Source organism: Haemorhous mexicanus, chromosome 4 (assembly GCF_027477595.1).
Source record: "Haemorhous mexicanus isolate bHaeMex1 chromosome 4, bHaeMex1.pri, whole genome shotgun sequence".
NCBI classification, from domain to species: Eukaryota; Metazoa; Chordata; class Aves; order Passeriformes; family Fringillidae; genus Haemorhous; species Haemorhous mexicanus.
In genome coordinates this window covers 50629293-50651145 of record NC_082344.1, presented here as the reverse complement: position 1 = coordinate 50651145, position 21853 = coordinate 50629293, and the positions used below count along the sequence as shown (strand labels likewise).

Below are 21853 nucleotides of genomic sequence, written 5' to 3'. Positions count from 1 at the left end.
CCCTTTCACAGGGCAAGGGAGGGAGATCTTTGTGTTTTAAATGAGAGCCATAATGGCAATACTTGGCAATTTTCAGATCAAATGCAAACACATTTCTTTGACAAAAATATTGAAAGATATTCTTAATTCCCATGTTATATGGTAACCACACTTAAAGTATTTTAACCACTTGTCAGCCAGAGTTAGAAAAACTTCAAATAGTTTTCTTTCAACAGATTAATAAACTGTCAATAAAGACAGCTTCTGTTAACTCTCAAAGCATTTATTCAATGTTAAAACAATCCTTACCTGTATCTTATTTGTACTTTTAAAGTACTCTGAGCAAGAGCATTCTACATACAGGAAACTATTTTAACTGGAAGAATTCTATATATACATATAGAATAAAATAATTTATACATGTATATATACACACGTACACATCTTTCTTCCTGAGCAAAACCACTTGGAACGCCTTAATCCTGGCATGTCAAGCTGGGAAATGGCCCATAACTAAGCTCCTTAAGCCCATGGAATATGGATTGTAGCCAACAAGCTCCTTCTCTATGGAGTGTCATAGATGGTGACATAAAACCAAACACATTCAAAAGAGCTCATCACTTCCTCAAACTTAGTTCACTCTTTTACCTGTATTGCTGTAGTACCAAGATGCCTCCAGCAGTTCAGGGCTCTGCTTTATAGAAATGTTTAAGAAACACATAAACACATCTGAATTCCAGTTAAAAATAAGTTAGCATGATCATAAGAGGCACTGAACAAGTGAAAGGAATGAACTGACACCATATGAGACAGGTGTCAAGATACTTCAGGGCTTGTATATACCAGTTTTTATGAAATGCCATTAAATTTACTATAAATTTCATGTAGAATAAGTACTTAAGAAGTTTAAAATATTGCGTGTGTAAGCGGGTTTGCATGTAGCGGAGTTGACTGCAGTGTAAATGCAGCAAGTCTAACAAACAGATGGCTAAATAAGAACTAACAGTAAATAATTTGGAAGCTTAAGTAATTGACACATGACTATTTTCACTTCATGAACAAATTACATTTGATTGTTTAGTTTTGTGAGACAGAATGTGTATCAGTGTCCAAACTAAAATTTCATCCAAAAGATACCAAATTCCAGAGAATGACCTTTGCAACCACCATGGTATCATGCAAGACTCCCACCAAGACAATTCATTCCATATGTAGCTTTATGTTGAAAAGTAACTGAGCTAATTTCAAGATTTATTTTTAAAATGTAAAATCTCTAATTGTTGGCAGCAAACACTACGGGTCTTCTTTCCAAATACTGTTGCAATATCACTTCTGAAGAGATTAACTGATCAGCATTGTAGGCCACCAAAAAGATAATTTATTGCACTGAACTGAGCTATGTAATTATAAATTACACATAGAAAAAAAGCAATATAAATAATAACAACAAGGAATGTCACTGATCTTAATCTAGTCTCTGTAGAAGTGAAGGTCTCTCAACAGCTGACATTAATTCTTGCAGTGCAAGAACAACAAAAGCTATTTTATTTTCTCACTTCTTTCTAGTAAACTGCTTGCTTCAGCAGACTGAAGCCCATGCTTAAGCTCCTGGTATACACCAGTTTAGAGTCAATAAATGTTACCTAGTGACTACTGTATCCTGTAGAAAAGCTGAGCAGTCTGAAAACTACATTGAGTTCTAAGCAAGGAAAACTTGTAAGCTGTCTTAAGAGTTTCCAAATTTATTGGCAAAGGATTCTGTGCAGGCGTGCCTGTGTGAGGAACGCCTAACCTACTATGTGCAAATAAATAATAATGTCATCCCTCATTAAGTAATGAGTCGTGTACCTTACATTTATAAAAATGGTAAAGAATTACAGCACAGGATGACAAGTTACTGACACCCTAGCTATTAAATCTTGCTACTGAAACATTAACTACAATATAAAATACTCAGCAGTATTGTGATTTTTCCACTTTTTCTTTCCGAGTTTGAACACTAATATTCATAAGAGAATGATGTCATTGATTAAACTCATAACCACTTTCTGCCAAAAGGAAAATAAACACATTGGAATGACATCTGGCATTAAGTCTGTTTCCTTAAAAACATGTTTATACTTTCTGTTTCTCAAGACAACAAGAACAACAATAAAATCTGTATTCTGACAAATTTTACAGCACCAAATTAGTACTAATTAGTACTTGGAATTTTAAACATGAAAATACTATATTGTCAAGAGCTCTCCACCTAAGTGTATGTATACAGCTTCCACCACCAAAGTATTTGACCTATTTGTATTACTACTAGGAGTGACTAAAAATTCCAATTACTTTTGCTAAAATATTAATGCTCTCTTTTTTATGGTACCTGAAAGGACTTTTAGTCAGATAGGCATAATAAGGGTATCAGTTATATCCACTGATCTATAGGATGAAACTGAATATGGTGCATATGTTAACAATTTTTGGTTATAGCTTGATTTTGTGAATTTGTTTGGTTTGTGGGTTTTTATAGTATTGTTTATTAGGAATTTAATTCAAATTACTCTTGAGATTATGTGACATTAATCAGCATCACAAAACAAAATTTTGACAGTTCTGAGATCCAATGGTAGCATCATGGTTTTTACCCCAGACATCTTAAAAAAGAAGAGAATGTCCTCATCCTAAAGAAGAAAGACAGCTGCCTCTTTTGGGAAGGGTCACTGAAAAAATCCTAATCTTGGAATTTAAATGGTGGGGGTTAATAAAATAGACTCCTACTCAGTATGACAAGTACTTTACTCTTAAATCTTGAGAATAAGTTATGCCAGAAGGATTCAGCAAATTTTAAGAGGTAGCACCCAACCTTGGCAATTTTAGAGTAGTGCCATTCAAAGAGGAACAACACTTTCCCTTGGGGCACATCATGGTCCTATTCACACTATGTGCTGGGTACTTTTAAACTGAATTTGGAGGCAAAAATCCCTGCTCATTAAATATATGAATAGTATATGTTAAAAACAGCAAGCTTTTTTTCTCACACAGTGTCACATTTTGTTTACTCTGGAGAGAGCTCCTCCTGTGCTTTTGTATTTCATGGGCCCATACTGCTTAATAAGCCTGCAATAAAGACATACATTTTAGAGGAACAGGAAATATAGCTAAAAAGTATGGAGTGGCAAAAGTCTTTCTTACTTTGTTACCTCCCTAAATATTAAATCTTCATTTGCAGGGAAACAAGGCAGTCACATGAGGAATACTGGAGAGTTACAGGCTGTGTGGTGCAGCATTTGGTCTCTGTTCCCTTTCCAAATTATCAGTTTTACAGATGGTCAGAATGAGGAAAAAAAAATAAAAAGAGGATCTCAAGAGAAGAAAAATACAATGGGGTAGGATATCTCCTAGGTAAACAGGACAAACTGTTTCAATTCACACAGCATTTAAAACTCCTCAGTAGTGAAAGCTCTATCATGTGCAGAGGTAGAGCAGTAGAACACAGAGAAAACTTGTGATGGACAAAATGAATAATTTTGATGCATTATTCTTAGATCATGATCCTCTTTCCTTTGAGGTCAACACCACGATTCCGTTGAAATCTAGTTTCACTCTCAAACTATTCATCCATCCCAGTAAAGGAGAGAACAACACTGTGCTAAGTATGCAGCTGCACTTTTAGCAGACCTTCAGTCAAAACCAAACTTCCTTCATGCAGATGTAAAAAATGTAATGAGCCAACATAAGTCTGGAAAATGTAGAGATTTTAGTTATGGCAAAATAGTAAAGTGAGCTGTTTCGACCTCTAGCAGACCATTTTTTGAACTGAGTACTTACAACTGAAAAGAGTAAATCAAGGAGTAGAGAGAAAAAGAAAAAACAAAAAGGTTATTCAGTGTAATAGTTAGACTAAAGATTTCTTATTAACAATGTGGGTTTTTTCTGAAAAGCATAAGGGTTTTTTCTGAAATAGACTAAGCAGAGAATCATGAGAGCCATCAGAGAGATAGTAAAAACAGAAATTCCAACACTGTGCAGATTTATTTTTTTGGGAAATCTGAGATTCTAACATCAACTGTTTTTACTGCATTATCTCCTTTAACATCAGCTGGAGTCTGACATGCATCCATCAGCAGAAAATCTAGAATTCCTACATTGTCAGAACCTAACAATATTGGTCCCAGTAGATCTTTTACAAACAGTTGTCTTCCATGTTGTTCCAATATACAATAGAAACAATACGACTTTCATGTTGAAACAAGTACTTTTTATTGAGGATTCTTTAAGATTTATTATTTTAAACTATATGAAACATAACAAATATGCTAAAGAATTTCTCAGTAGTACTGCTGAAATAAACTAGCACAGCACCAAATTTAGTGCAGTGCGCTATGTACCAACCATTCACAAAGTAATGTCCTGGATGATTTTTTTTAAATAAAAATATCTCTAATGTCTTCTGGGTCTCAACACTTTGCTCTCCCTACAAACTCCTGTAAACAATTCAAAGACAGGCCATGAACTCAGAAGCAGAAAATGCATGTCAGATTCTGTCTTCAAAATAGTCTATATAATTCAAAATAACTGTTGTTTGAACTACTGAGAACAATTATGTGCTTAAGGAACAGTTAGAAATGCTAGCCTAGAAAGTTTGCTTTGGCTTACACAGTTTACCTTAATATGATGGGTGGAAGGCAGAGGGTATAATCCAAAGGCACCTACGATTATGAGAGTGCTTGTTAAACATTTCTTTTTCATGAAATATATAGTTTGGTTGTTCCTTACCTCTGTTTTCTCATTCCCTGCTGATTTACTGCATGGCTTTTATAGAGGCAGCTGTCTGCTGTTGTGAAAACAATGCTGAGCTTGCAGCTTTATTTTAATTCTAAAGCTGAACTGGTTTTAAGATGGAACTTAGCCAGCCTCTCAAAAGAGCTATGTGACATGACTCACTGTGGGAGAGAGAAGGGGACTATGGGCTGTCAGTCCCATCCTCTACAGAAAACTGAAAGAATGGCTAGAATGAGTTCTTTTACCTAAGGTGTGAGTTTTTCCTTTTTTTTAATAAAAAAGTTGCCTATGATACTCAAAAATATTTCAGTCTTACCAAGAGACAATAGTTTTGAAAGTGAATTTAGACAAGAGCTTGCTAATATATAAGTTTTGCAGTTTTTTGCTTTCCAAACCTTGCAGGAAGCCATTGACTACAAAGCTATGAAGTATGGGCATATTCTTCTTGAAGGACCAGGGACTGTAGCCTGCTGCCAGAGATGATGAGGAGAATCAAACTGGTTGGTTGGTTGTTCTAGACATCTGATTTTTACAGAAGTATCTGGTTTTCACTCATTTAAAGCTGATTCATTAACTTCATTGGGAGTTTGCTCATCAAGACATGCCTCTTGTTTGGGTTTCAGAAGATGGTTAAAACAATAAATAGTACAGAAAGAAAAGTTTTGAGCTTTCTGTGAACTTCAACAGAAATTAGCTTTACTAGGTTCTTAGAAAAAGCTGCTCCTTTGTTTGGTACATCTCCAGAGGTTAGTAGGATAAAGTTCAAAATACCACTAACTCTTAATTTCCTGAGAGTAATCCAAATGCGATAGAAAATGGTATGTAAATAATACTGTGGTCACAAACAGGATGCCATAAAAAATGTGTTGGTGGGAAAAACTGAGCGTAAATGACAGCTTTGAACAAGAGAAACCTCACTCTCTTGGTGCGTGGAATTTCTAACTCAGAAATTACACAAGTTTTACACTTACATAGTAACAAACTCCTCTCTGCATGTGATTCAGCACGTTACCTCAAGTAGCACATAATGATAATGGCACACCTTTAGTGCCTACTCTTTTGTTTATACAATTTCTTAGACACAGCTATAAAAGAATAAATATGTAGATTCCCATTCCTTTTACCCATTTGGTAATAAGGAACAGCTCCTTAGTAAGACATCCCAACACACTTCTTCATAAACAAATACAAGCTACAGAATGCAATGGAAAAATCAAACCATTAAACATAATGTTTACCTGCAGAAGTAATCGTTCAAAGGCAAGGAAATTGTCCCATTTGGAAGTGTGGGGGTGTTTCAAAGTCTGGACTGTGGCCAGCACAAGCTGTAGAAGACCACAGTGGTTCTCCAAAGCTTTGAGATTGTTTCGGAAAAGCTGAATGTATGAGCTGAGCTGTTCAGGGGTGACTCTGCCTGTAGAAAGGAAAACAGAACACAGCATTCAGTGGAGACAAATGCAAAACTAATTTTTTTAAATTATTGTGAAAAGGTTATAGAGAACTTTAGAGTCCTCTCCACTATGGGTCTGATCTTAGCTTTGCTGCAATCACTGGGAGCTTCAGCTGCAGCAACAGGTCCAGGACAAAGACTTACATCATCCATGAATTGTGCCTTGAGATATGTAATATGGCAGGTTTTTAACAATGTACAACAGATGGTGACATAAAGGGTAATACTTTTGTTTTCAGACAAAGAGGGACATTAATTTCAGCTAGGGAAATAATATTTGATGACTACTTCTAAACAATCTTTCTGTTTTTACCAGAAGTCCAACGGGAATTTGCAAGCTTTTTACCTTACAGCAAATTCAAATCTTCTCACTACTTCCAGAGGGCACATTTTTTGATTAGTCTTGACTCAAGAAACAGATATAATGTTAGTGACACAGGGAACTGACTTTTGGAGCTATTCTTGGAAGGGACGCTTCCAAGGTGTGACCCTTCAATTTCTGACATGCAGTAACCACAGCATGATTTCACCAGCTGTTTGAAAATAAACAATGCTCACACACGGTCCTGTAGATCTCTTCTTATTAGAAGAGCATGAGGGGCACCATTTGGGCCAGATGAACACTACAGGATTAGCTGTTTATCCAACATTAAAATGCCAGCTGAACTGCTCAAGCAATTTATATTCTGGAAGGGATCTCTTTCAGGAAGGAAGACAGCTCATCTATCCCAAGAAAATCTCCACAGATGGCAATTACACATGCCATCAACAGACAGGCAAAAATGGTGTCAAAACACCATCCTAGTTGCAAGTCTGGATTGCCAGCCAGTTCAGGGCTGGTTCCTGGAAGCCTCTGCCAGCAACAAGTCATCTTCCTCAAGCAAACCAGACCTAAAAAGCAGGGATATATGAGATAGAGTGAGAAGGATCCTCTAACTTAAATAGGACAATCTTTAGTGCCAGGAAGACATGAGGGTGTCCTGATGCTAAGTGGTTCATAGCTTACAACACTGATCATTTCAGTCAGAATTTTTCCATAAAGGAAAAAATCTTGTAAAACTGCCACTGTGTTTCTTCTCTGTGTTAGGTTATATCATCACTTAACTAGGCTCTCCATCTGCCTTCATCCTTTCAGTATCATATAAATGGCAAATAAATTATTCCAACAGTGAATAATTGTTGAAAGCTCTTCCTCTTAGTTTCAGTGATATCAAGGGCGGTCTTTAGAAGAGCATTTAGATTTGGGAAAGCTGCTAAATAAAGCAAAAACACACAGGCTCTTTATGTGAATTTTAATGGAAAGCATCAAACCGAAAAGTCAGCAAATTAACACACAAATCAAGCTGACACCACTCAGTAGGCCAGAGGGCTGACAAAAAGGCTTCCACGGTTAGCCCACATCGGCAAAAACAGCAACCATGGCCATGTGTGTTTTTAGACTAAACACTGGAGCTTTAAGTCTTGTTTTATTTCTTTTAAAGCTGTGTCAGGCAGATTTACACGGTGATTTGAAAATGTCAGTCCATGGTGCCTTGCAGCATACCTTTGATAATGACTGCATTATTAACCAGAGCAGTCCTGATATATTGTAGCATATTCAAAATCTGATAACTTGCTTCAATTGAGAAAACGTGCAGACCTTCCCTCATATGAATCAGAAAAATAGGAGGGCTTTCAAGACTTCTGATTTCAATTTAAAAAAAAAAAATTAAATAGTTTTGTTCCACATTGTTCCTTGTGAAAGCGAATCCAGATGAAGCACCAGATCAGTTTGAGAGCCATTCAGCACCATTTTAGATAAACAATCAAATTCTTTCCCACCTTCAGAATACCACCAAAAGAAAGTCCAGCGCATATGTAAGTACAAGGAAAGCCCTAACCTTAGCAAGTCATTAACAAAACTTATACTGGCATTAAGGAGTGCAGCATCTCATCTGTGATATTTACAATACCCATAGAACCACTCAGATCCAGGGTTTGAGAGTTCCAGCCAACTTCTACACAGCAATCTCCCTGGACAGCTGGCTGATAAATACAGTTCCAGTATTCTACTATTCCAGTAGCTGAGGAAAGGAATTTGGGAAAGTAATTGGTGGTAATCAGCAATTAGATGACTTTTCCGGAGGCCTAAATCCTCATCATCTTCCCTGCTGCTTGCTCACAGAGGGAGATTTCAGCACAAAAGACTACTGCTAATCTAATTTCAGCCCTACCAGCCCTTTGGATTTTTGAAGTCCCTCTGTTGCTTCAAATTGTTTCATTGCAATGTCGCAGATAGATCCTAAAAAATCGAGAGGAGATCTATTTCAACCACATCATGTCTCAACTTTCATTTTGTTCTCTTAAAGCATATCTCAAAGTTCACAGGCAGAACATGGCAACTACTAGCAAAAGGACTTCAGTGCAAGTGTCTTGTCCTGCTCTCTTCTTCCTGCTCTATCACACTCATGCACCTCTCTGAACTCTAGATCTATTCATAGTCAGAAGTCTGTGTGGGCATCAAAGCCTGACTCTGAGAAATAATTATACTGACAAAGCACTCGATAATGTTTAAATTCCTGGATGGGGAAAGGAAAATCTTGACCCCAACCACTGTTAAGGATTTAAAAGTACTGATAACCTTTTTGAACAAATGCCAGGAATTCCTTATTGTCTACGAAATAACCTTTGCCATTAACAGTTATAAAGCAGAATGTGTGAAACAGGTATATTTGTCCCAAGCTCAGTCAACTACATTAAATCCCAATATAGGACTTGAAAAAATGACATCTACTAAAAGCAATATTAAAACAAAACAAAAACCAACCCACACACACACAAATAAAAACAACTACAAACTTCAATAACAACAACACAAATCACCCCAACACTTTGAAGCCTCAAGCCTCTTCACAAGTATAACAGAGAGGATAGTATCAGTAGGTAGTCACTGGGAAGTATCCCAGTGAAACCCAAAACTTAACAGAATACAGGAGGATGGGGAGCAGGTAAGAAAAACAGACTGATGATGTGTGAGAACTCATTCAGCTAAAAAACAGTGAATGGCTAGTTTGGCACAATTAATATATTTGTGCACTAAAGAAATAATCTTGGGAAACAGAATGAAATAATAATGCAGGGAATGAGACTGGATATTGCAGAAACATGACAGGCTAGTGACCAATCTCACTAATGAGGCACCTGTCCTATGCAAAAAACACTGAACATCAGTGTGATGAAGCAACTCTGTGTTTTAGGGCTCTGATAAATGGAAGATAAAAAGTAAGATGTAACAGAGACTAGACTAGCCTAGGAAAAGAGAAATATAACATTTGTGTCAAGGAAATCAGCTACTTTATCTAGCTAATATCAAGAGTGTGAAAAGCTCCAGGACAAATGTCCTAGGAAAAAAAATCTTACATCACACCTAAAAATGGGATAAAATGCAAAGTACATTTATCAAAGAACATCATGTCAAATTGAGATGTAAACAATTATCAAATGAATTACAATGCAAATGGATTTAACATAGCATTAATTGTGCCATAACCATATTTGAATGGGAAAAGACTAGGATTACAAGAATTGTACCTAAGAAACATCCACAAACAAAAAGTACTAGTATATAAAAAGAAAAGGTAAAATAAGAGTGTTCTTCTGTGTGCTTGTACATATTTATAGTACAAATTTTAGTAACAAATGGTGCCAAAACAGGTGCTGTCAGAAGCTTGTGGAACATCGTTAATATGGAGAAAGAGCAGCCAGCAGATCTGGATTGCTTTGAGTATTGGACAAATGTAAGTAGGATGAAATTTATCAGTATAAAAATGATGCATTTTGAGTCTAGGGTAAGAGCTGTAAATGTGGAGTTAAAACCTGGAAATGACAGAAGGAAAAAATGTCTAGGCTTCTTCATTGTAAAAGAGCAGGTACAATTCTTTTCAAGTGATACAGTTGTGGTAAAAACAGAGGCCACAGAATGCCTCAATATGTAGAGGCCATAGAAATGCCTCAATACAAAGCCTCTCCCTTCAGGAGTGTGCTCTGTGCAGCTCAAATCACTCCCATTCCTGGAAGTTTAACTCAAAACTGTGATGCACACACAGAGTCACTGTAACAACTAGGATGACAGAGAACTAAAGTTAGGAAAGCAAAACAGAAATGTCTGGCTTATATGGGCTCCCTGCAGCAGCTGGAAAAAAAATGAGGTCTCTTTGAATACATAAAAAATATTTACATGAAAGTTCATACAACCAGTGGGGATAAATAATACATGAATATATTTACACATTAAGACATTAAGAAATATTACTGTATCAATCAGTCTTCCAGTAGTGGAGGCAAGAGTGGAGGCAAACAAATGTAACTTGCTCTAAGGTGAGGTTTGATGAGTGTCTAATGAGCAGTTGTATAAATGTTCACAGGCATAATTCAATACAAATGGCCTACTTCAATCCTTTATTCCTATGATAGTTAATTTGTAAAAATATTGGTTGAATTCCACCTCCAACTTTCAAGAATTTAGAGCAGATCCCAAAAGAACTGCAGAACAATTTTGCCTACTTTTCAATTACAAAAGGTGCTACTTGGTTTTGGGTTTGTTTTTATTAATAATTATTGGATAAATAATATGTTGCTAAATACAAAAACAGCAGCACTGAATATCAACATTTTCAATGTTTTACCATATCAAATATACACAGTTCATATACATGTACAAATGATGACATGCACAATTAGCCTGAAGGGAAGAAGTATTTCTGTTACTGGCACAGCAGATTACTCAACACAGACATACTGCAGCAGAAATTACCAGCAACTGATATTAAAGGTCTGTCAAAAATCTGGGTTTGAGTAGTAAAAGTAGACTGAGTGGAGCAGAAAGACCTTAGCAGTTAAACAAAAAAGTCAACTGGACAAACTACATTTGTAGATATTAAAACACAATTTACCAGTATGACTTTTTTTCCATTTGAAATTAAAGCTGCAGTCTATGTAGTGCAATGCAGGCATTGCTTCAAGAATATAACTATTTTTCAAGATGGATTTACTGGTAGAAGTAATTTTTTAAAATTCAGAATCCATAAATGCCTATGCATCCAATAAAAATTTATGGCTGAACAAGGTGTTTAAAGAGCAAAGGTCAGAATTATCAATGCACTGTTCCGAACATCCAGGCCTTATTTTTTTCATATAACAGTTAATTATCTCCATAGGGACAAGGAAACAAGTAAAGAGGAAAGTACATTTTGAGACCAACTGAGTAAATCCGTGGATGCTCTTCCAAGACTTCGGGAACCGCCAGATACACACAGCTTTTAACTTTTTTCAGTTTTATGCAAGAGCTTCACTGGCTGGAATCCTTTTGCTGAGGTCCATTTTCCACTTGAAAGAATGAAGAATAAGAAACAATCTTGGCATGCTTATGCTCACAGATGAGATTTTTCAAGTCAGTAGAGGGCTGAGGAAATCCAGATAAATTGTTTTCCTTGTCCACAGTCTAAGCAACATAGACCTATCTCTCCCAGTAGCAATGCTGGATACTTGAGAGGAATGTAGAAAGCTCTTGTACTCCACAAAGCCAACTGGGCAACTGTGCTGCTAAGGGAGCTGGATATTTGACAAACTGAGTCAGAGCAATTGAGCCGGGCAGATGTTGCCCCTTATGTCTCCTTGTTAATCTAATTTCCAGATGTTGTTATTAGCTCAAAATTCTTTTGTACTTCATGGGAAGCTTCACTAACAATCTTTAACAACAAGCGCCAGGAAAATAATTCAATCACAACTTTTGTTTAGCTTACTTCAAAAGTCATCCAGCCTTTAAACTGTTAACAAAGAAAAGAAGAACATCAACTAATCCCTAGTTCTTTGGAAAGAAGGAAAGTAGGCCAGTATGGGATGCTGTTTGGCTGGCTTCTCCAGAATAAGGCTCTGGACCTGAAGAGCTCTAAACCTTACAGCAGACTGAAAACAGATGTCTCAGGCTTGTTTCTAACAGCACACACTCATCTCCCGCGAACGTGAGCCCATCTGTTCTGGGGTTTATGGTCACTTGTAGGCCTCTCCCTTTTTTGTGGCAGAAACACCAGTACCCAGATAACCCCACAGTCACAGGTATGAGTAGAAAGAGCAAGTCACCACTAGAGCAATGCCAGGATAAGCTCCTTTTTGGAGTCTGAGCAGTCCCTGAAATACATCCCAAAGTACGCTGCCACAAGGCAGGGGCAGGCTCCTGCTGCCTGCCCCCACAGCACTGTGCCATCAAGGAAGAGCTGTGATGAGCCCTTACTGACTCCCATTCCTCTTGCCACCTTAACAACATTTGCAGAACACAGGCATTGGAGGTCAGCCACTCTGCCCTGTCTGTCATAGGCTTTTTAGTACATCTCAAGACCCTAAGGGAGGCAGAGCCTGCCACATCTCACGTCTGAAGGTGTATATTGCAGCGGCTTTCATGGAGCCACAGACAATGGTGGCAACTATGCTAATGTTTAGCAAATTCTGGAATAGAGGCACATACCCAGAACAAATAAAGCTGAACTCTATTTACTACTCAGCTAGCACTTGCCATGTAGCTTGAACATCTTACCTGACTTGGCTTCAGTCCCATCAGCTGTAGCATTGAGTTAGTTAGCCCAAAAGCAGTTTATTCTCTATCAGTAGATGTGTATGGTATCTTTAAATCCTTGTTTAACAGTGTTCCTATACAGCCCAATTATATATGGCCTAAGCCATGTGCTTGCTGTTTTAGCTTTCTCACCTAATAGGCCTTAATCTCTTATTACAAAATGGAAACCACACTTAAATATGAGTTCCGTTGACTATTCTTTTGAAATTCTTTTACATGCCTTAAAACAAATAAAACCTAATCAATTAGGTGGGACAAATATAACTAAAGCACTCTAAAGCAATCATCAAGATTTTTGGTTCTAAGCATCTAAATCCAGATGTCTAAATATGACCCTAGTTATGATTTATGACTCCTAGAACGTCTACAGTTTCATGTTTTCAAATACATCCTGAAGGCTTTGAAAAATATACAGTTTAGGTGTTTCAACATGAGTTGATAATTTTTTTTCTTTTCTGTCCTTCAGAACTTTGTTTTTAAATGTTCTGGCCCTTCAAATGATTGTTTCCTTCTTTGTGCACTCTACCATTCAGTTTTCTCTCTTCTGATTGTTAAATCAGTGTGCACAGAAAAGTAACAATCATATCTAGCTAGTGTCTACAGTACTTCCTGATTGCCCTCCCAAATATTTAAGCAAATTTTAAAAAAAACTAACTGTATGAATAAGCAGGTGAAATCTTGTCTTCCAGAATTAAGCTTCCCAGGGGTTATCAATATTAAACTTGTAATTTAATACTAGCATACCAGAGTTTACCAAATACTCCTCAAAATTCTGAGTAAATATGCATAGGGGTTGGATTTTATTACTTAGTTTTTACCACTTCCACCAAGTTAATAAATACAGAATACTAGGCAACTCCCAAACAGACAATCTCCAGCCTTTAAAACCCAGGAACCCCTGGAAACAGTAATCCACAGTTTCTGCAAAAGGACTTGAAATCTACAAATTTGGCGGAATCATATCCAGAACACTTTAAACTTCTCACAGAAATGAATCAACTTGTTTGTCTTTAAAAAAACGTTCCCAAAGGAATGTCAGGTGGCTTGTGCATGTCCTCATTTAGCCCTACGACATATGTTCTCAGACACTGAAGCACTTCATTGTGTTCTTGGCACACTGCCCCAGAGAGAAGGAGGTCATTGTTCTTGTTTGGTACACTATTCACAGAACTTGTTATTTCTCTTATGATTTCTGGAAGACTTCTGCAGCTGAGAATATCCTAACAATAATTTTGGGTGGTAAGCAACTAAATAGGGATGGAAAACATGATGATGTATGAGCATGTACATATGTAATTCACCATGTCTCCGGTGTAACGAGTCATCTTTTGTGAGACTCAACGAAGAGGCTTACACAATTATACTTGGGGGAAAAAAGTGTTGGGCAACCCACACAGTTGTATTGAATTGCCATGTTCTACCTCCAGTTTTACACCTACAGATGCTGCACGCACACCAGCACCTATTTTATCTTTGCTCTAAATCCTTTGGCACTCAGTGACACTTTGGTCACTTTGGACACTTTGACATCACTTTCAGCCACTCGAAGTTTGCTCCCCCTCCTTTTTTTAACATAAGTAAATTCTAAAGTCCTTTCTGTGATTGTCAGACACACAAAGCACATTACTTAGTGCTGATACCACAACAGTGTTCCACTAAAGTGCAGGTGCCATGTGTTCCCACTGAATGCCAGAACCAGCATCTTCCAACCCACACTCATCAAGTCTTCCTTGTGGCTGATGCATCCTACAAAATGAAGATATCACAGCAAATTCTATCTTATTTTCAACCAGGCTGCTTCCCCACAGATATAAAAGAACAGCAATTTCAGTGGATTTCATTTTCTGAACTTGAAGTATTTTATTTTTCACCCAGATACAAAGAGGCTTAAAGGACCTGCTCCTGTATTTTTAAGCACATCCTGATTATCACAGAAGGACAGTCTACTATATAGTGGTAGTTGGTTTTTTTTTAAAAAAAAAACCCTTCAAATTCAAAAATCAAAATATTTACTTTCAAGACTGAGATGATACAATAGAACTCAATATCAGCAAAAAATAAAGAACGCTTAGTGAGTAAAAAAAAGTCTGGTGTTTATCTGAAAAAACCTCACTAAATAAATTTTAGCAGAGAACAGAAGATGGTAATACAATTACTTCTTTTCAGGAAGTTGCATCAGCATTCATAACTGATACTTTACAAATTTATGTGTGTGTGTGTATAGATATTTCTTTTCTTTTTAATCAGCTTATTTCTATAGAAAAGGACTTTTGATCTAGTTTTATCTGAACTGACTCACAGGTGCTCAAAAACTGGAAGAAGCATTTCAACCTTTTCTGGACAATTTGTTTTGTTTGGTATAAAATTGTTTGTTTAGAGATGTAAGAAACTGACTTGCTAATACGACAGATTCCAGAAAAAGAACAAGCAAAGTTAGTTGTGAAATCCCTCAAAACAATTCAAGTTGCCAGCACATGTGCAAGTAAATGCTATTTAAATTTTTAAGCCTTTCACTCGAAATAATTTTCTCTTGATCTAAATAGTACAAAAAAATTAATAACAACATGGATTTTCATTAAACCTTTGCTTCAAAACTTCACAAATGTTTATCTGCACATCAATGTTTATCTGCACATCAATGTTTACTCTCAACTATCATGAACATTTACTGAAATTGTCTAGAGAAAGACACATTAACATAGGCTTTTCCTTATACTTTTATTAAGACAAAAAGACTTCATATTGAAGTTTATATAAGCTTTGCAGTATGACATTAGGAAATAATACAAATAATGAGATTACATATTCATAGAACTTCTGCAAGGGCAACGCTTGTGTTTACTTTTAAATTTTTAAGAATTATCTTCAATTCTAATCACAACCAGACACAGAAGGAGACTTGGCCCCATGTTTATATTTCAGTGTTTTGGTTTATTTTCTACCAAAAAAAAGTTGACATAAAAACAATGAAAAAATTAAAACTTTATCCAAGAAAATCAAGGATCATAGAAAGACTAATGTCACACCAGTCCCTTCTTAAAAGTAACAGAAAGGTTTGCCAAATAGTTCTGCACCCATGTGCCAACCACAATTTAATCAAAGAAAACATACTACCAACATATTTTTCTGTTTCCCATCACTGCACAGGGTTCTGTGTTTCACTTCCATTTGCTAACTGTTTCACAGCAGTGAAGTGCAAAGTAGATGAGGTACGAGACACAAACATGATCGGCTTCACAGTTTTATTAGGGCTTGAACCATTACTGATCTTATACCACAAGAAAGAACTTAGCACACAGTACATTATTCACAGAACAATGAGAGACAATTCAGACAAAAAAACCTTTACTGATACTTTGAAAAATAACTTAAATTAGTTTTGCAAGAATATGAAGTCTCAGAATTAGAAATAAAGTTAAAAAAAATCAACAAGACTTCAGGGTAAAACGTGGTATTTAGTACTTCAGAATGAGATGAAATTTTTCTTTAAACTTAAATCAAGAATGAGTACTCCCAACACTACACTTCTTTTTTTAAGGTAAATTCACACAACCCATAATTAAGTAGTCATAAAACAATCAAACAAAAAAACCCTAACTCAAGACAACCCACAACACTCAAATTTGAGGAACACTTGATCTGCTAAACAAGAACAGCTAAAAGCCATTTACAATCACCTGCAGGGAATACTTTCCTAAAATATGGAGGGAGAAATTTTGCCTCCAAATAAAATTCTTGCAAGAGAGATGCTACAGAATGTTCCCCAAGAATTTTTTTTTAAATTTCAATACTCTTCTGGGTAGTTGCAGTTTTGGATTAAAACATCTCTGCTTACCTATTCTGCTTAAAATTTATTTTTGCTATAACTGCACATCACATTATCTATCTCAGTCTCCTTCTATAACCATAGCATGCTTCCTTGAAGAATAGGGCAGGACTTAACTCCCAGGACCCCTTCCAAACTCATCCTCAGAAGCTGGGTCTGTTGTTGCAGTAGCAGAAGCCAGTGGGATTGCACATTCCAAACCCTTCTTTTCATCTCTACAATTTAGATGAGGATTTGGTACTCCAAGGTACTTTTCCTTCAGACAGGATGTATAAATGACACAGATGTTCAAGCATCCATTTTTAACTGTTTTCTCACCTCAGGTGGATTTGAGTGTGTACATTTCCCAGAAAAAGAAATCCTGTACTTTGAGGGTCATATTGATACTCTGCCATTAAAGATAATACAAACCAGTTAACAAATAACAGGTAGATGTGAAGTGGTGTTTACCCTTCTTTGTAAGGAAACACAACCTACTGAAAAACAATTCAGCAGGCAAAGGAGGGAGGGGAGCAAGGAAAGGTAAGAGACAAACAAAAGAAACTAGTAAGTTGTTAAAAAAAGAAAAAAAAAAACCCAAAAAGAATAATTGATTGAATCAGCTGAGCAGCTACAAGATTGACAGAGCTGGATAAGAACAAGCTACCTACAGCTGCCTTTTTCATTTTAGACTTTACTTCTTCCTCATGAAATACACTGTATTGCTCTGCTGGTTGAAAGTTCTTCCACTATTAAACTGATAGAATAGTCTAACAGTGAATCCATGACCTAGGTCCTTTGAAGACCAGGATTAAATGTGTCTGTCCAATTGAACATGAATCAGCCATATGCCCTTGTACCAATTAAAGTGAATCATGTACTAGGTGGGCATCAGAACAAATGCAACTGGCAGGCAGAGAGAAGTGGTTGTAAATCTCTATTTAGTACTTGAGAGACAGCATCTTAAATATGAAGTTTTGGGCTCCACAGTACAAGACACACTACAGTGTGTTCAGAGAAGGGGCACTACAGTGATTTAGGCTAGAGAAAATGATGCACAGGGAAAGGCTAAGGGAGATGTGTTTGCTTAATCTCAAGACATGAAAGCAGCAACAGGTGTAACTGTCTTCATGGATGTGATAAGTGGTTACAGGGAAGACTGAATCAGACATCTTGGAGGTGCAGAGCGAGAGGACAAGAGGCCATGGTCACACACTGCAGCATGTGAATGACCAAACTGTTAAGACCGGTGTGGAGTAACCAGACAGGCTGTGGAATTTAGTGGCCAGTGCTCAACTCACCATATTAATATTCAAAATCCAGCTGAACAAGGTGCAGTGTATCTAGTCTAACTCTTAAGCTGTCCTTGATTTGGGTAGGAGGTTGGACTACATGAACTTCAGAGATCCCTTCCAACCCAAGATTATTCTACGGTTGATCCCTACCTGTTGATATCCCATTTCCCTCATTCTGTGCTATGATGGAAGCAGTTATCAAAAAGGGCAACATTCCTGCCAGACCTTCTCAATCAACTTTATATCATGTAATTCTTCCTCTGGAATGCACTTGATAAGAAAGGATAAATAGCCATGCTCTCAAAATGAGCTTTCTACCACTGCCTTATCTTCTTCTTTACCACCAAGGTTCTGCCACACATTTGCCTCCACACCAACAGCTGTTGCCAAGGCCAGTAAGAACTCAATTCAATCTTCAACCTGCACAGGATTCACACCGACAGCATAAATACTTGCTCCTCATAAATCACATAATACTTTCAACTACAGGAACCTATACGGGCTAGACAGGAAAAAAAGGCTGGATAAGTTGCAAAATATGCATATGGACATCTCACTTCATGTAGTTCCAGTTATTTTGAGGTGTGCTCGTTTTTTCTTTTGAGTAACTATTTTAAGCTCTCAAGGATGCTATTCTGAGTATCAGCAGGTGAGAGTGAAAAGAAAATGAACAGGCACAATATCCAGCTTGAAAGAAGTATAATGACTAGCACAAAGATGGTTCCTCAGCTGGTGATGCTCCTAAACCACACTACATGCTAATGCAGTATCACTTACTGATGAAAACCAAACTTTTTCTCATGCCTCTCCATCTCAGCTGCATTGCCACATCTCCTGAAAATCAGAGAACTTTGTTGGTAGGAATATGAATATTCCTCATCTTTTCGGTTACATCTAGTGAGTTATGGAAATTAAGTGGAAAGTTTAGCTGTTTAAGAAAAACAGCATACTCTCTGCACATGTGGAGCTCAGAACATTTCTGTCCTAAACTGGCAAAGCCAGATGACTATCAGAAGATGGGATCTATTTAGTTAGTTAGGTGAACCCTTAGAAGGGTTGAAGCCCTGAACTTCAGCCTGTTGTAATACTGTAAAGTGAATCAGCCATAATATCAATGTCTTTCTACAGTTCTCAATGTGGTAAATACTGTCCAGAAACCATCTTCATCAACAGTTATCAGAGAAAGCCTATCCCCACAATACTCAAAGTACATTCCCCTGGAAATGCAAAGGCCTATACAGAAGCCTCCCAAATAGGAACATTTCCAAATTTTACAGAAACTTGACTTCAAAGTCTTCAAAAATATTTAGCACACTGAGAAGCAAAAAGCCTTCCTGCCTCCGGGGTGAATGATGCAAGGAAACATCTGCTATACTGACCATCACTGAGGTTGGGAACATTTGCTTCAGGTCAAGACTACGTTTTTAGCTGCACTACAGGGAAAAACCAGGATCTCACTATTGCAATAGGCTGGAAAAAAAAAATACACATGGCTAGAAAGTCCCACATTGCAGGACTCCTGTTACTTTTAAAGAGACAAAGAGCAGACTAACTGAACTTCAGAACTGCCTGTTCAGGATCCAGGCTGTACAATGGAAGGAATTCAGGTCTGAGAAAAGCAGCATTCCCCTTTTCCTTGGAAAAATGCCCTGAGAAGATCAGGGAGCCCTTGAAGGGGCAGCGTGAGACCCATTATTAGACATTTGGGACCCCTCAGGATAAACCAGGCCAGTGTCAGTGGAGTTTGTACAGGAATCCACCCACTTCATGAGGCTGCCTGGAGGAGAACTTTGGCTGCTGCCTTACTGATCCTGCTACTTGCTCTCCCAAAGGATTTGGAAACCAGGTAAACAGGCATCAGAGAAATATGACAAGCATCCCAAGAACCAGTCTACAATATGATGTCTTCTCTGCAAAATGAGGGGCCTTAGTGTCTCCAAACCCAGCTGCAATCCAGGTATCTACCACTTACAGAGATATACTGCAGAATGGATTCAAACACCCCACAGACCACACTGAGCTCTGCAATGATGACCTTCCTTCTACTCCCTTGCAAGGACTTCAGACTCAGACTGGTGATGTCTCACTACTTGTCTCCATCACAAAATTGTCCTAATGGCTGCCCAGGGTGGATTTTAGATAACCGAGATCAGACTTGTTTTATCTAGAAATATATATATATATATGTACTTACCTACCTTATTAGCTTGTCTGGTAGCTTTTATCCTTAAAAATTACTCCATAAATTTATGGCATTGAATATTTTTATACTGGTCTCATAAAGAACAAATAGCATGTTAAACACTGCATGTTAAAACTGCATGTTGCAGTCCAATGCAACTCTTCACTTAAAAGAAAATAATACACATTTTATATGTTTTATGTTTTTTGATAAAGTATTGATCCACTGTATTGATCCTCTCCATTTTAAGCAACTGCTATAAACTCAAAATATTATTTCATATTGTCATACTAGAATGTCAGCATCTTCCTATTTCTACCCAAACAAATAAAAGTTCAATTCAGCCAATACAAACCACCCCATTTGAAAAAGTTACAGCACTCTTTTTTTACTTCACAAAGACTAAGGCTTTGCTGATTTTATAGTGAGCTTCATTTTTAAAACTGTATTTGTACAATTCAAATGGAAAGAAACCAAATGACTTTTCTCCCCCTAACAAGGGCTTGTGGAACAGTACACTGCACTTTGTTTCTGTTACTGTGCCAGTGTTTCAACTTTCACCAGTCTCCATGCCAGTAAAAAGACACAATAAAGGAATTCAGCCTCAGTCAAGGTTTACCGTGTTCTTTTCAAACAGAAGGGTAAGGGTGCTGCTAAAGCCACAGGAGAACATTTGTAGAAAAGGTTTTACCACTGCCAAATACTATGCTAATAGTAAAGCTTTCAAGGAGAGAGGCAGGGCAGGCCATGCTCAGAGGATGATTAAGATATGCATCAGACTAATGAAGAATGGAGCAGGAAATTCAGGAATGGAAAAAGCAGCAATCTCTCTGCTGCTCCAGAGTCGCTTTGTTACAGTCACTTACTAAGGCGTGGGCAGAAGTAATCCCCTTCCAGTATTTACAATTTCACTTAAATTTAGCACAATGCTATAAATCCTGCCCAAAAGCTATTAAGACATTCTTTTCTTCCAAAGAGCTTTTCAAAATGATATTTATTCTTTAAATAAAATACATTTTAAATGCGAGGATTTTTATTATGTCGAAATAATTTACACCTATGTGTTTACACCTGCACAACAGGATATCTGACCAGAATTTGGCAAGTATTTACCAGCCCTCATCTGGGTACATTACACACAAATGCAAATACCACAGAGGAAAAATGGAGCTGATGTATTTCTTAAAAAGTGTTGTTTGCTGGCTTTTGGGTTTTTTGAAGTGTGTATGTATATAGGTTGACATGAAATATTTTAATGCCTCTTTATTTAAATTACATCTAGAAAAGGACAGCTTCACCTATTTACATGCAAACAAATACTTCAGACATCCCCACTACTACCTCCCTTTATACAACTAAAACAATGAATATGCAAATCAAGAACACCTGAAAGCAGAGCTCCAATCTACCCAGTTCAAAAAACGTAACCATAATTATTGTATCCTTTATTTCTCTTTTTTCTCCTTCATCACATCTCTTCTCCTCTCTTCCTGCTGAACTCAATGGAAAAATATGGAGTTCCCAGTGGCCTGCAGACATTTGCAGGTGCTGGAGAGGACATGTGTCCCCTTCTACAGTTTTCCTACTCTCCTTCCTTCTCAGGAGGAGGAAGACACATTCAGAAGATATCAGAAAGCAAAAGCTTGAGCTGTGTGTCCTCCCAGAACTGTCATTGCTCCTGCCACATCAAGAAGGCAGAGAAAGAGGAAAGCTGGGCATCAGGCACATCCCTTGCAGGGGAAAAGTGGAAGCACATGAACACCTC

At 37.3% G+C, this 21853-nt stretch overlaps 1 protein-coding gene across 1 annotated transcript in view; it reads right to left on the bottom strand.

Annotated features, from left to right (window-relative positions):
* The window catches only part of SCFD2 (sec1 family domain containing 2), a 187972-nt gene that overhangs the window by 133121 nt on the left and 32998 nt on the right, over positions 1 to 21853 (bottom strand). Inside the window, exon 4 of the mRNA XM_059844840.1 lies at positions 5988 to 6163. Coding sequence (XP_059700823.1) covers positions 5988 to 6163 — 176 coding nt within the window. The remainder of the gene's footprint in view (positions 1 to 5987; positions 6164 to 21853) is intronic.